At 42.6% G+C, this 15,016-nt stretch overlaps 1 protein-coding gene across 1 annotated transcript in view; it reads left to right on the top strand.

Moving 5' to 3' along the window:
- Nucleotides 1-15,016, top strand: part of Igf1r (insulin like growth factor 1 receptor) — a 300,293-nt gene that overhangs the window by 245,568 nt on the left and 39,709 nt on the right. Inside the window, exons 6-10 of the mRNA XM_026394732.2 lie at nucleotides 5,037-5,251; nucleotides 7,306-7,432; nucleotides 8,960-9,198; nucleotides 12,142-12,309; nucleotides 12,535-12,739. Of these exons, the coding sequence (XP_026250517.1) occupies nucleotides 5,037-5,251; nucleotides 7,306-7,432; nucleotides 8,960-9,198; nucleotides 12,142-12,309; nucleotides 12,535-12,739 (954 nt within the window). The remainder of the gene's footprint in view (nucleotides 1-5,036; nucleotides 5,252-7,305; nucleotides 7,433-8,959; nucleotides 9,199-12,141; nucleotides 12,310-12,534; nucleotides 12,740-15,016) is intronic.

Raw genomic sequence — 15,016 nt, 5'->3', positions numbered from 1 at the left:
GTCCAGATGTTCATCAACAGATCATGGATAAACAAAATGTGACACATGGGACAGTATTCAACAACAAAAAGGAATGCAGTGTGATACATGTATCAACAGGAGTGAACTTCAGAAACATTAGGCTAAGTGGAAAAAAAAAAAGACAAAAGGCTGCATGTCATTTGGTTCCTTGCTATATACTTTCTAGAAAGAAAATAGACCGAAGATAGTGGAGACATCAGATAATGGTGGGCTGGGGCTAGGAGTGGAGATTAACCACCAGTTGGAACCAAAGAGTTTTTTTTTTTAATTTTTTTCCTTAGTTGTAATTGGATACAATACCTTTATTTTATTTATTTATTTTTATATGGTGCCGAGGATCAAACCCAGTGCCTCGCATAGGCTAGGTGAGCTCTCTACCTCTGAGCCACAACCCCAGCCCCCCCCCAGGGAGCTTTTTAGTGATGGAAATGTTCTGAAACTAGAAAGTGTTGAGGATTAGACCATAGCTCATGAAATCATACACTTATTATATTTAAGTGAAGCTGTATTTAAGAAAACACCTAACAAAGAAGAAATGTTTTCTAACTATCCATGTGATGTCTGGTTCTACCTGTAGGCACATTTCTACTCTTGCTGAGCCCCCGTGAGTGGTGAAACACTGGATTTTGGTGAGAGTGGATGTGGTCAGCCATCTGCAGATAGGTTGGAGGGAGCATCTGTGAAAAGGCCAAGTCCTGTATCATTGCAGACTGCTTGGTGCTGTGATCGTTCCGTGCACTGGGTTCTGATGCCCTCTAGAGACAGCTATCAGGAGGCAGCAGTTTCTCCTCGGAGAAATGAACAGGAATTGTCAGATGTGTATTTGCAGATTTTCTTTCAATATGTCAGCAAGGGCTTAAAAGGGGTGTAATGTTCATTCCTACCTCCAAAGGCTGCAGACCTCAGGCTCAGCCCTGAGTGTCAAGGCGCAAGACTTGCCTGTTCTTTATGACTTTGTTCTGAGGGACTTTGGCACTTCAGAGAGCAGAACAGGTCATCCCACAGCTTTGTGAGGTGATTCAAAGCTCACAGTATCCTTTTATATTTAGCTCATCTGATTCTTCCGACTGGCCTCTGGGCCAGAAAAGAACAGGGAAGACACCTCCCATTTGCAGCTGAGAAACTCCAACCTGGGAGAAGCTGAATAAACTGCCCAGAGTTGTTACTTAGTAAGCAGTGGAGATGAGGCTCAGACCTGATCTTTATATTCCCATACTGAATGCTCTGAACCCTCTCCCTGGCGCTGTCTCCCAAGTACCACTCAGATCCCCAGCATTGGTGCTTTCTTTGCTCCCCACCCTTTCTGCAGTGTGCGTGGGGTGTGCTGACACTTGAGAGGGAGGACAACTCCAAGATGGTAGCCACAGATGACACAATTGAATGTGTACTATGTGCTGGGTAGGCATTTAGAATATCCATACTGGTGACATAAAGATGCCCTCCAGGTGATAAGCAACCACTCCCAACCCACCCCACTTGGTCTACAATTGACTGACAGGACCCATCTGAGTAGAGAAACAATTTTCTTTTTTTTTTGCAATATCATAGTCTGAGAGCCAAGATACCAATAGCAGTAAAACCTTGGCATCACAGAGCCTGTGGGAATTAAATAAACAAATAACAAAACTTTTAAAAATATTCTATGAATGTAAAGGCAGTGAGCTTAGAAACAATTTTGAAATCACATTTACTGAGTAATTGCCTTTAAAATATTCATTTCCTTTAGGAAACAATGAAAGTTTCAGTGTTTTTATATGTTGCAGATGTACAGACAGGTCTCTGCCTTGTAGTGTCTCCTCATTTTCACCTAATCATGTTAGGAATTTGGGGGGAGCAGGGACCCAAGCTGGGAATGGAAAAACAAGAGCAGTATTGACAGGCAGCTCATGAATGGCTTGATTATTATTTTGATGAGGGTTTTATTTTCCTTTTTCTTTAGCTTCATAATGCCTGAGTTTTGTTGATATTGGTATCCTGGCTCCCAGCCTTCTCAACATTGTAAAAAAATGTTTGTGTTTACTGTAAAAAGATAATCTTGCTTTTCAAAGTGATTAATCAAATACATGGAATTTCAGTGTGCCTGCCATTCATTTGTCAAATTCCTGATTTATAATTCATGTTTCCTCCCATGGGGAGAAGAATGTTTTGTTCAGAAGGTATTTTCAGTGCAGTTCTATTTCTTGCTAGGAAAATTGGTTTACTGAAAGAATCCTCATCCTGGATTGAGATGGAAGTTTGACCTGATTAATTGGTCCTTACACCTGGCCTGTAGGTTTCTTCAGAGCAATAAAGGGATTTTGTACCTGTGACTATCACTGGTACCTTGGAGCAGCCAGACCCATCAGGGTTAACAATGACCCTGCAGTCTCCTTTGGAGCTAGAAATATTCCTTGAGCAAGAATGGACTTATGATAGGACAAACCTATTTCCACCTCTGCACCCCTTCTTCAGTTGGATAATTGTACTGAATGCCCTAATCAGCCTTGAGATAGTGGATGTGGATGGGCTCTGCCCCCAAGGACAGCAGATCTGATCAGGCTGAGTCCCAGGACAGCCCCAGGACACATGATCTTATATTGCAGTCTAGATTTATTTGGACAATGTTCTTAGGTTCTTTTCCAGCACATAGATATGTGAAGGAAAGAACTCTTACTGAAAGGGAAGAAATGTTGACTTGCAGGAGTTTATCACTCATTTGGTGACCATTGATGTTCCCACAGGATTAAAGATGGGTCTGTGAGATGCCTGGCCTGGTTTCAGAGGTGCTGACTTTGGGCTTACTTGCTGGTTCACTGAGCCCTGCATGACAGGGCCCTACACACACACACACACACACACACACACACACACACACACCCTGTGTGCACAGAGGGCCCAGTGCTCAGAGAGGACTAGGACTTCAAGCTAGAGGGCCAGACTCCATCTCAGCTCTCTAACTCCTCTGGACATTAGGACTCTTAAAAGTCAACAAGGAGCTCAAATGTCACTTGTTCATGTCCCTTCCTAAGTGAGAAAAAGTACTACAAATAGCACTAAAGGGCTTGCCTCGGGGCCCTTCAACTCATTAATGGCATTTCTGGTCCTTGGGTTTTGTCTCTGAACTTCCTTCTGGTATGAACTCCCTTGAGAATTCTCAAGGAAATTTCAAGACTGCTTGGCAGCATTGTAATTATAATTCATGCTTTGCCCTAGATGAGACTCAGGCTGAGGATGGATCAGGATGAGCCAAGGTCCTGGTTTTGGTATAATAAAGGATGATCCTAGTTTTCGTATAATACAGCCCCTCAGCAAGTGCAGAGATGTGCCTAATAGACACAGCCTCCAGGGTAGGAGAGGACTTCAAGGTTCTCTTTTGTCCTGGTTATTCCTGGCTTTGGAGAGAGGGCCAAGGTTCTTTTCTCTGCATGTTTGTTATTGGTCTGTGAGTAGATCTCAGAAATAGCTCAAAGAACTGCCTAACTCCTAAGCTCTGAGAGAACCTGAAGAAATCTGAGACTTGGACACAACAGGAAGAGAGGAAGGATTCAAGGTCCTTAGGGAACTGACCCATCAACACAGAGGACTCTGATAGCCATGGTGTTGCTTGCTAGTTACCTGAGGGGGAGATATTTTAGTCAGCTTTTTTTGCTGCTGTGACTAAAGGATCTGACAAGAACAATTGGAGAGGAGGAAGAGGGCTCACGGTTTCAGAGATCTTAGACCATAGAAGGCTGGCTCCATTCCTCAGGGCTCAAAGTAAGACTAAACAACATGGCAGGAGAACTGAAGGAGAAAAGCAGCTCACATCATGGTGAGCAAGAAGCAGAGAGTCCACTTTCCAGATACACATATGTACACCAAAGCCACTCCCCAATTCTCCCCTTCTCCAGGCACACCATACCACTTCAGTTACCACTGTTAATCCCTTTCAGGGATTAAATCACTGATTGGGTTAAGACTCTTACAACCCAATCATTTCTCTTCTGAACCTTCTTGCATTGTCTTACACATGAGCTTTTCGGGGACACCTCATATCCAAACCATAACAGGAGGGATGGGGTACAAAAGAGAAAGATCTATTATAGGGATCTTTCCTCAGACCTTCAAGCTTTCACCTGTTCCCCTCCCCACACACACACACCCAGACATGGGTTTCTCCTGACACCAGGGTCCTGCTGGTTGTCCCCACATCTTCCCATTGGTGGACAACTTGAGCATTGGAGGAGGAGCCATGTCCAGTCTGGTGGGCTCTGGGCCTCCAGCATCTTGCTGGAGTTCACCAGGCTCATGTTAGAGAGGCAATTCTCTACGTTAGATCTCTGCAGAGGGCCCTGCACTCTAAAAGTAAACTTGGTTCACATCAAATTTAGAGAACCACTGTGTTGGACACACAGTCCTGCTGCATCAATGAGAGGCCCAGGGTGGGGGACTGCCTTTCAGAAACATTTCTCCACCCCCATACCTCCAGGCATTGAAGCTAGGGCTTCTCTGGGTAAAAAATGAAAGTAGAGGAGGAAGCAACCTAGTGTTGGTCCTACCCCAGCCCCTGTCTCTCATCTCATCATGTGCTGCTTATTGGGCATGGGTAGGATTTACTCTCAGGGATAATGGGAGATTTTGCAGCAAATATGTAAGCTGTTCTGGTTGGGCAGTGAAGCATGTCTGTTCTCCCATGGACTGATTTCAAGTGCATTGTACACACCTGGTTCTGAGAAAAAATAACCAAAGACATTTTTAGGGAATGATCTGAGGAGCATTTTCCCATGTGAGAAGCTTTATATGTTGGTAACGGATGTCATCAAATTAATTAGTGTCCTATTGATTTCGATATGTTGTCCTTGACTCATGCTGTTGTCATTGTTAACAGCAGCTATCTGCTCTTACATGGCATCAATAAGTAAATCTCTTATTGGTAAAGGAAATGTGTTATGACATGACACACATGGTAAAGAGGACCTGTGTTGGGTGGGGCCAGCATGCTGGAGGTGGAACATGGACATGAGCAGGTACAATAATGTCGATTTCTGTGCTTCCAGGAACTATTCCTTCTATGTCTTGGATAACCAGAACTTGCAGCAGCTATGGGACTGGGACCACCGCAACCTGACCATCAAATCTGGGAAAATGTACTTCGCTTTCAATCCCAAACTGTGTGTTTCTGAAATTTACCGCATGGAGGAAGTAACAGGGACAAAAGGGCGCCAAAGCAAAGGAGACATAAACACCAGAAACAATGGAGAAAGAGCCTCCTGTGAGTGACAACATTCAAACCACAGTGGCTCTTTCAGCCCTGATAACCAAAGACCCCTCTTCCAATAGGAATATGTATTTCTGGGCAGCCACCCCCACCCATCCCTGATCCCCCTGTTGCTTCTCATTTTTCTTGAGGTGCTGTCAGGCCACCTTAACTAGCACCTTGCTGCCACAGTCAGTAGTGGGCAGATTGCTGATATATTCACGTTGATACATTTTCCTGAGCATCTGCATCAGTGCGTTCAACATTTATAAATAGGTTATTACTCAGGTTCTGAAGGGGTAATCACTGAATACACAGTGAAATGTCTTTCTCTGCACCAGGACAAAGTTGTTTGGTTTTTTTTGTTGTTGTTGTTGTTTTTGTCAAAGAAGAGCCAGCACACTTGAGCCTGGGGCAGGCCAGCTCTACCCTTCTCCCAAGGATCAGGGCAGAGGCCTGGGGATAGAAGGAGCTCAACTGCAAGAAAACCACTGTGGGCCCTGGGCTGCTCGCTCTCACTCACCTCTGCCTCATTTCCCCCACCAATACCAAAAAGGTGGAGTGAGCCTGCTTCTTTGAGTCCATATACTTTTAAAATTTTGAACAATATAATTATAACACTGTTCTGGTGATACAATTTTCACTTTATGCTCTCATAGATATGAAGCTCAGCTTCTGTTAAACCAGCTGTTCTTAAGTGTGGTCCTAGGCCTGGGATGTCACAGAATGTTTCTCCTTTAACCTATATGAAAACTGCTTTAAAAGCATTGTGGCTCTTTTTGGATTGATAGGATTTTAAGAGCTACTTTCTCTCTGCCTTTAGCTTTAAAATGTTAGGAAATAAATAGTAATTTATATGTTAGAGAGTGATTTGCGTGCATGTACACACACAGAAAACTGAATCTATAAATTATTTAGCATTTAGTCCTAGCTTATTTTGTAGGTATTCGGATTTATCTGGTAGATACTCATATAGCCAGAGTTTTAGAGGGAAGAGATGTGAGCTAGAGGTGGAGAGTATGTTTATAGCTAGCACCTTCACCTCCCCTCCAACTCCCTGACTTGCTCCCTGTTTAGGCCATAGGCAAATGGATATATCAGAGCATTTTCAAAGCCAGGCAGCCTGACCTGTCAGCTCATGAGTATGAAACCATTTATTTTCCTTCAAAAACACATTCGGGGTTTTCTCTCTAAATAACACTTCAACAGAATCTGCAACATTTCCCACATCCCAGTTGAGCACATTTTACCCCAAGGACTTTGTAGTGTCTTATTGCCTTCCAACCCTGTACTCCACCTCCGTGGTGTGCAAAGTCAGGCAAACATAGGGCAAAGGACACCTGGTTGGAGATTTTCATGTTTCCTTCAGGGTAGTAGCTGTCGGTCCTCTCTGGTTCTTTTTATAGTTGGAATCTGGTGTAAAGAACAAGAGAAGCTTGGGCCAGCTTTTTTGCTGCACCCTACCAGCCAAGGTGTACCTCCTCCAGAGCACAGAGAGTCCTGCCAAGGCAACAGTTCTTTTCAGTACTTAATCTAATGCAGGTCTCTAGCTGGCCTTCAAAGAGTTTCATTGTTCTTTAAGGTTGACACCCAGTTTAGACTTAAGAAAATCTCCTTTCTGTGGCTCACCTGAGGTAGTGTACATGCCTTCGCTGATTGCACAGAAGCAGGCAGATGCCAGCAGAACAAGTGATCCTCTCTAAAAAGACTTGCTCCAGCTTAAAGGTTTACTCTCACTTAACCAAATCCCCTTTGGCAGCCAGTGTGTAAAGGATAGGCCATCTTGTTCACTGAAGTGGCCCTTCTCTCAGGTTAAAAAACACAGGGTCACATAATTCCTGGGCATGTGGCCAGTGCAACTAACTAAACTAAAATGAAGGAATGGACCTTCATATGAGTTCCACATAGTGAAATACTAAATTCTCAGTGGAAAATAAGAAAGCTACCTACAAAGTCCAGAAAGAGAATTAGTATGTACTACCAGGTTTAGGGAAAAGAATAGTGCCCAGACAGGTATCTTTTCAGAGATGCATGTATCTCTATCACTCATGAGATACCTCTGTGTCCAGGTGAAAGTGATGTCCTACATTTCACATCCACTACCACGTGGAAGAACCGCATTATCATAACCTGGCACCGGTACCGGCCCCCGGACTACAGGGATCTCATCAGCTTCACTGTTTACTACAAGGAGGCGTGAGTTTCTGCATTTCATGATTTCATTCTTTTGGCAGGGCTGGGAGTGGGCATGGTCAGTCCTTTGGTCATTGCATGCCTTGGCTGAACAGGAAGCCAATGGGTTCCCCATGCAGAACCAAGCCAAATATTCAATTTCATCCTCATGTATCCTCCTCAGCTCTCAGGCAACATTGATTCTAGTTGGTGACAGCCATAAACAGGAAAGTATCAGCTTGAGCTTTTCATTGTTTATTGGTTATTAGAGATGTTTGAATAAGTTCAACCCAAAGGGGGAAAATCTTTGTGTTTCAGAGAATTGGGTCAGTCCAAACTGTCATAAACTGTGATGAGCACATGTGATGCCCATGAACACCTACTCTAGGAACAACCTGCAGGAGTATGACCCTAGACTGCTCCCTTGTCTTTTTCCAGGCATTATATCCATTATATCCATGGGCCTCTTCCAGTCTCTCTGCTCAAGGTCATGAGCCCTTCAAAAAAAGGGAAGGAGAATGGAGAGAAACTGACCATCATATGTTCAGCATTTTGTGACTTCTCCCAGAATGTGCTGGGGCTTTTTCTTGTGTTACAGATGGCATTCACCTACCTGTTGAGCCAACACTTATTCTTACAGATTGCAATCTCTCCTTGGTCTCCTTCTTCTCTCCTTTGCTTTCTGTATCTGAGTGATTCCCCCAGTCAATCATCTCCTTATCCAGGTTCCATCTCAAAGCATAAATCTCTTTTCCAGACGCTTGGCTTCCCAAGAGCCAAGCAGCAATGGCAGCACCTGGCACACTTCTCTCTGCTGGAGTTAGGGGTCCTAGGAATTGGTATAGCCAGCAAATAATAGGGAGCTCAGAATTACTAGGCATTCAGTGTTTGTATATATAACAGTCCCTCATGACAGCAGGCAGGTTAATGTCTGTTTCAGAAGCCAGTGGCCAGAGGCACTTTCATCTTATATATATAGAATCCCTATTCAGTCATGCATCCATGTAAAATACTCCATTCTCTTTAAAGATCCTACCAATACTGGTAGTGTCGGCTGGTAATTTCACTAAGGAATGAATTTTTGCTAGTTTCTGAAACAATCTGATATTACTTAAGCATCAGAATGGGCTGTGAACAATTTAAATTTTAGAAGCAATTCTTTCTTAATGTAGAAATGTCAGTTTTATCTCCAAGTTATCCTTTATCAATATCTGATGTTTGCATTAAAAGACTGAGCTTGTTTTTTCTTAATGATGGAAAAAATGTTGCAATTCAGAAGAGAGAAAAATAGTATTTGCATGTCTTAAGGAGCAGCATCTTCAATCACAGTAACATAGTACTTTCCCCCTTCCTGAGACTGAGTGCTCATTCTGTAGTACATAACTGTGATGAACCCAGAGACCAGTTTCTTCTGTACAAGTATAATTATTAGTTTTTATTTGGAATTCCCACTATAGAAAGTGTTACATACTCAGCATTTGGGGAAGGTTCTTGAGAGCATTGACATCAGAGCCCTGAAATATTCTCTGCACTTGGTTGATTGTCTTTCAGACCCTTTAAAAATGTTACAGAATATGATGGGCAGGATGCCTGTGGCTCCAATAGCTGGAACATGGTGGACGTGGACCTCCCTCCCAACAAAGATGTGGAACCTGGCATTTTACTGCATGGGCTGAAGCCCTGGACTCAATACGCAGTCTATGTCAAGGCCGTGACCCTCACCATGGTGGAGAATGACCACATTCGTGGGGCCAAGAGTGAAATCTTGTACATTCGTACCAATGCTTCAGGTATCTACAAACCAGACAGACCCCCATCTCCTGCCTCTTTATGACCTGTTGTACTTGGATAGACAAGGTATAGTTGTAGAGCCAGTCATAAGATATACCTATAGTCTTTCTTGTCAACGTGTAACACTGTATTACATTTTTTTCCTCACTGCTAATATCTTAGAGGCTCCTGTGCCAGTTTCTGGACTTGGTGCAACCTTTCATCCTCTACCTGCTCTGTGCCAATAAGCCCAGGTCCTCCGGGGTCCTGGGATAGTTTCCTTGGAAGGCCCCACCAGGAAATAGCCCCTTGTGGCTGCCTTTTTTGTTTATTTTGATGCTTAAACCTCTGGGAACTGAAGCCATGCTGATTGATCTGTGTACCACTAACCTCTTGTGGCTCATTGGTTTTCCATTTTTATAATCACTAGTGTTCCTAAGAAATGGACAAAACCCCAAAACTTAAGACCTACTTTTTCATGGGTATATGATAATTGACTGAAGATGTTTCTCCTTCGTCTTCATATTCTAAAGCACTTCATTTCTCAACTCCATAATCTGGAAACAACAAAAGCAACATTTGTATATATTTGTATTTTCCAAGTATATAAAGACTAATTTAGAAGTAGAGAGCTACCCTTCATTTTTTTTTAAAGAGAGAGAGAGAGAGAGAGAGAGAATTAATATTTATTTTTTAGTTTTCGGTGGACACAACATCTTTGTTTGTATGTGGTGCTGAGGATCGAACCCAGGCCACATACATGCCAGGCGAGCGCACTACCGCTTGAGCCACATCCCCAGCCCTACCCTTCATTTTTAAAGACACTGCCTGCTATAATAAATATATCATAGCCTGGGTGACTTATAAACAACAGAAATTTATCTCTCAACAGTTCTGGAGGCTGAAAGTCCAAGATAAAGACACGCGCACCTTTGGTATCTGGAGAGGGCCGACTTCTTGGTTTATAGAAAGCTGTCTTTTTGCTGTGTCCTTACATTACAGAAAGAATGGGCAAGGGGACCTCTGATGTCCTCTTTGTAAGAGCAGTAATTCCATTTACTAGACTCCACTCTTGTGATTTAATCACCTCCCAAAGGCCCCATCTTCTAATGCCATCTGCAGGGGAATAGTATTTCCACATATGAATTTGTGGGAGGTTGGGGATAATAGTTACAGCACTGAGAAGCATTTTTTGATAATGACTGCTCTTATAAAGAGCAAGGTATTTTTTTAATACTCATAAACCTAACACAGAATAAGTTTAAATGGCAGAAAGGGTGAGAAGAAAAAGTAGGTGGGGAAAACCTTTTGTTTGTGCATGCCTGGTTGCCCCTCCTTTCCCCTGCCCCATTTCAGTGACCCTGTAAGTGGTCACAGTAATGTCACTGACCCTAAAGAGTTTATAGAGATAAAGTTGGCATAGGCTTCTAACCCTAGGCAAGCCTTCATACAGCAGAAGTTCAAATGCACCAGAATAAGTTTTCCTCTTAACATTTGGAAGAAACCCTTCCCAGTAAAACGCTATAACTAGTTTGAGAAAGAAATATAAAATTCTCCTTCGTATAGCAAAAAAAAAAAAAAAAAAAAAAAAAAAAAAAAAATTAATTTTAAGCAGTACTGGAGATTGAACCCATTGGACTTACTTGACCACTGAACTACCACTGATGTTTTCTGGTCCTAAATTGCCCGGCTGGCCTTGAACTTTGAACACTCTAGCCTCAGTGTCCCAAGGAACTGGAGTCACAGGTGTGCACCACCACACCCAACTGTTACAGCAAATTCTTAAGAAACCTGTTTCTTTTCCTCAAAGATAGAAAACCAAGCCCTGTACAGATTGACTCAGCTTACTCCATTTTGGCCCCTGTCCTTATGAGTGGTAGAGATAAATAATGACTTGGTCCTCTCTCTTTGCTTTTTGGTGGCACCTGTCATTGTAATGTCTAACAATAAGCTGTTTGTTTTTGAAATACTTGTTTTTGGAAACCCTAAATTGGCTGAGCATCAAGTGGTTTTGTTTTCTTTAAAAAAATAGCATTAATCCTACCTTTTCCCAAAGAAGCATTCCTTAAAGGTGTTGGATCTTTGTGTATTTTATATATCTTTTGCACCTTGGAAAAATCATTGAAATTGGTGCTTTTTTGTGAACCTTATGAGAACAAGATTTTATTGGCCCTGGGATAAGTTTTCCCTATTTGCATAAGTTAGTTCTGGATTTGGGTTAGGTTGTCAGTAGTAAGTAAAGGTTGATTGGATTATTATGCTTTGCCTGAAATCGGTATTATTTTGCTGCCCACAGAATCCTTGGCTTAAAATCAGGGCTTAACGTGTTTGATTTTTAGGCTGCTTTTCAGAGTCACGTCTCATCGTTCCACTGAAGCATGACTGCAGGATTGGTGGATTTCCATGCTCTTGGTCTCATCTGTCCCTTTGACCCCTCTCACACAGGTGCATGCTCACATGCACTCACACACTCTCACACATGGTCTGCAGCCCCCATTCTACTGCCACCTTTCATTTGGGATTCTTGCCATTTTTATCAGAGATTCAAAATTTCAGATGAAATTCGAATCAGTCACTTTTACCATTTGTTAAAATTGCCAGAGTTAAACATTTTGGAGAATGGCAGTTGTAATAAATGAGAAAGATCAAGTGTTTGAATTGACTGTAGATTTTGTCATCTGTTCTAACCCTGGTTTTGCCCCCACAACCTTTCCCATTTGCAGCTCAGCAGTGTTTGTTTTTACAAAGATTACCCAAAAATAAATGCTGTAAAGGGAAATGTTGGCATTTAAATTAATATTCTTTTAAAACAGTGTTCTGTTTTCTCTTTGTATTTCAGTGTTCATTGCTATCTTCTGGTGCAGGTCAAACTTGCAGGTTCCTGTTGGTTTGCAGTGAGTACCTGATAGCCTCCATCTTAGGTTCATTTCATTTTCTGAAATGTTTTTTGTTCTCCTTTCTAGTTCCTTCCATTCCCCTGGATGTCCTTTCAGCATCGAACTCCTCTTCTCAGCTGATTGTGAAATGGAACCCCCCATCTCTGCCCAACGGTAACCTGAGTTACTACATTGTGAGATGGCAGCGGCAGCCTCAGGACGGCTACCTGTACCGACATAATTACTGTTCCAAAGGTAAGGTTGCCAGCAGTGGCCCAGTTGGGAGGTGCACCTGTTCATGCCCATTGTCTGAACGTATCTGAGCCCAATAATACACCAACCAGGTAATAGTGTAATTTCCCTACATTAGAAACCAGCACTTTCTTGATTAAAGGTGCTGATAGCTATTCTTTCTCCTTACAAGCCAGTTATACTTGGCTTTCATTCCTATTCTCCCTTTCACTTCTCTTTTCCTGGAAGACAAAATCCCCATCAGGAAGTATGCTGATGGCACCATTGATGTCGAAGAGGTAACAGAGAATCCCAAGACTGAAGTGTGTGGTGGTGAGAAAGGGCCTTGCTGTGCTTGCCCTAAAACTGAAGCTGAGAAGCAAGCTGAGAAGGAGGAGGCTGAATACCGCAAAGTCTTTGAGAATTTCCTGCATAACTCCATCTTTGTGCCCAGGTACCTGTACCATTTGAAAACATCCCTAGAGGATGGTGATGCTTGAGCAGATTCTGTTGCTTTTGTCTTTACTTGGTAGTGTGGGATATGACACAGGAGGCCACTGAGAGGGAACAATGGAAGGTGACATTGGCTTAGTCAAGTAAGTGGAGCTTCTGTGGAAAGTGGTTAGTCCTAAAAGGAAGGGGACTGGGGCTCCTGTTGTTAGGCACTGCAGGTATGATGGGTGCTACCTCACCCATACAGCCTCCTGCAGACAGTAGGTGGGGTCCCCCACACAGATACTGAGAGATGAGGCTCAGAGGTCTCCAGTCACTTGTACACACTCATGGAAATCAGCTAGAGGAAAAGCCAGGATCTGGGCTCATCTCTGTCCTTTCCATTTCTCCCCAATGCTGGCAGAGAAGGTTTGAAGCAAGAGGGGGAAAGTCAGAGTCAAACCAACTTCAGAACATAACCAGGTGCCCCAGGCTGGGAAGCAGCATAGAACATAGTCATTCAAAGTAACAGATACCCTGCTTCAAGGAGTCACTCTGCTCCTGTGCTCTAGGCCTTGGTTTCTTTGAATTGGGAACAGAAGTGGAGGAATAGACATTTTCTGTAGCAGTACTATTAATAGTAGACAAAAGCTAGAAACAACTCATTGTCCGTCAGCAGATGAATGGATAAACATATGTGGTACAAACAGATGGACTAGGATTCAGCCATGAAAAGGGAGGAAATTCTGATACATGATACAACATGCATGAATCCTGCAAATGACATCCCAATAAAGCCAGACACAAAAGAATAAATACTATATGGTTCCATGCATATGAAATATACAGATTAAGCAAGTGTATAGTAGGTTAGAATTTACTAGGAGCATAGAGTAAGGTGATGAGGGCATTGGGGGAATTATCTTGAAATGGGTGGAGTTTCTGTTTGGGTTGGTGAGAATTTTTTTGCAAAAATGGTGATGATTGTATAACTCTAATGAATGCAATTAATGCTACTAAATTACACAGGTAAATAGTTATAATGGCAAAAGTTTATACTATAGATATGCTTTCTAATTTTAATACTTTATCAAAAAGTGAATTAAATGGTTTTTAAGAACTGGAGGAAACCTCAGCAGAGTTGGCTGGTAATGTCTGAGAAAAGACTTGGAGTGGAGGTTCTTGACTCCCTTTATAATCTTCTTCCTGAAGATTATAGTGCAGAATTCAGAAATAGCCTCATATCTGAAAACTGGGCAGAAAGCTGGATTCGGACCAGCAGTGTGTCTCCAAGGTGTCAATGCCTGTCCCCAGGATGCCCTAGCTATCAACACTCTGCCTGGCCTTTTCTCTTCCCCTGAGACCTTGGAAGCTTGAAGCTGCACTTTATTCCATGTTTACTTTGCCCTTAAAGACTGTCTTCAGTTGTAACAACAAATGGATTTTAAAGTGATTTTTTTTTCTGTCAAGTGACTTTCATGATACTTATGAAATGGTCAGAGATAGCCATCTTACTTTGAAGAATCAGTAAAGTAGGAAATAAAGACCTTTTGGAATTGGAGGTACTACTTCCTTTTGAGAATGAAAATCCTCACTGTTTGGTGGCTTTCTTCCCATCCCTTCCCTTCTGTCTCTCACTTAAAGCCTCTGGAGCAATGAGGGCCCAGGAGGCTACCACCAGCCCTCCCACCCCCCCACTGGGAGAGCTCCTTTTGGCTGACAGATTATAGGGCTGCTATTTTAGTGTCATCCTTGTATTTTAGTGTGCATTGCTATTTCTTATCCATGATATCTGTGTACCGTGTGTGATTCCTAGAATCTAAAAGCTTAAGGACTGGAAAAAGCTAAGAGATGTCTGAAACCAGAACTTAGTGAGGCTTGGTGACCCCTCTGACATCCTAACTAATTTAGAATCTGGGTCTTGGCATGCTTTCTCATAAACAAAAGCTCTTTCTTGCCCTGCATCTTCCTCATGATCCACTCCACCTGGGCCAGCAGAGGCTCAGCTGTTGGCAGTCACTGTTGCTGTAAGGTTGGAGGTTGGATGAATATAGAATGTCTCAAGCAGGTTGGGCAGGAAGTATGTTTATTTGTTTGTGGTTTTTGTTTTTTTGTTTTGTTTTGTTTTGTGGTGCTGGTGATCAAACACAGGATCTTACATATACTAGACAACACTCTACCTCTGATCTACATACCTGGCCCCAAGAAGTTGTCTGTGTGTTTACCATCAGAGGCTATTGGTTATACTGATGCATTTATTATCCAATCTACTTTTCCAAAAGTTTAGATTTTTAAGGAT

The sequence above is a fragment of the Urocitellus parryii genome, chromosome 6, assembly GCF_045843805.1.
Source record: "Urocitellus parryii isolate mUroPar1 chromosome 6, mUroPar1.hap1, whole genome shotgun sequence".
NCBI classification, from domain to species: Eukaryota; Metazoa; Chordata; class Mammalia; order Rodentia; family Sciuridae; genus Urocitellus; species Urocitellus parryii.
Note: the sequence above shows the minus strand (reverse complement) of the source record. Positions and strands in the feature narration are given on the sequence as shown.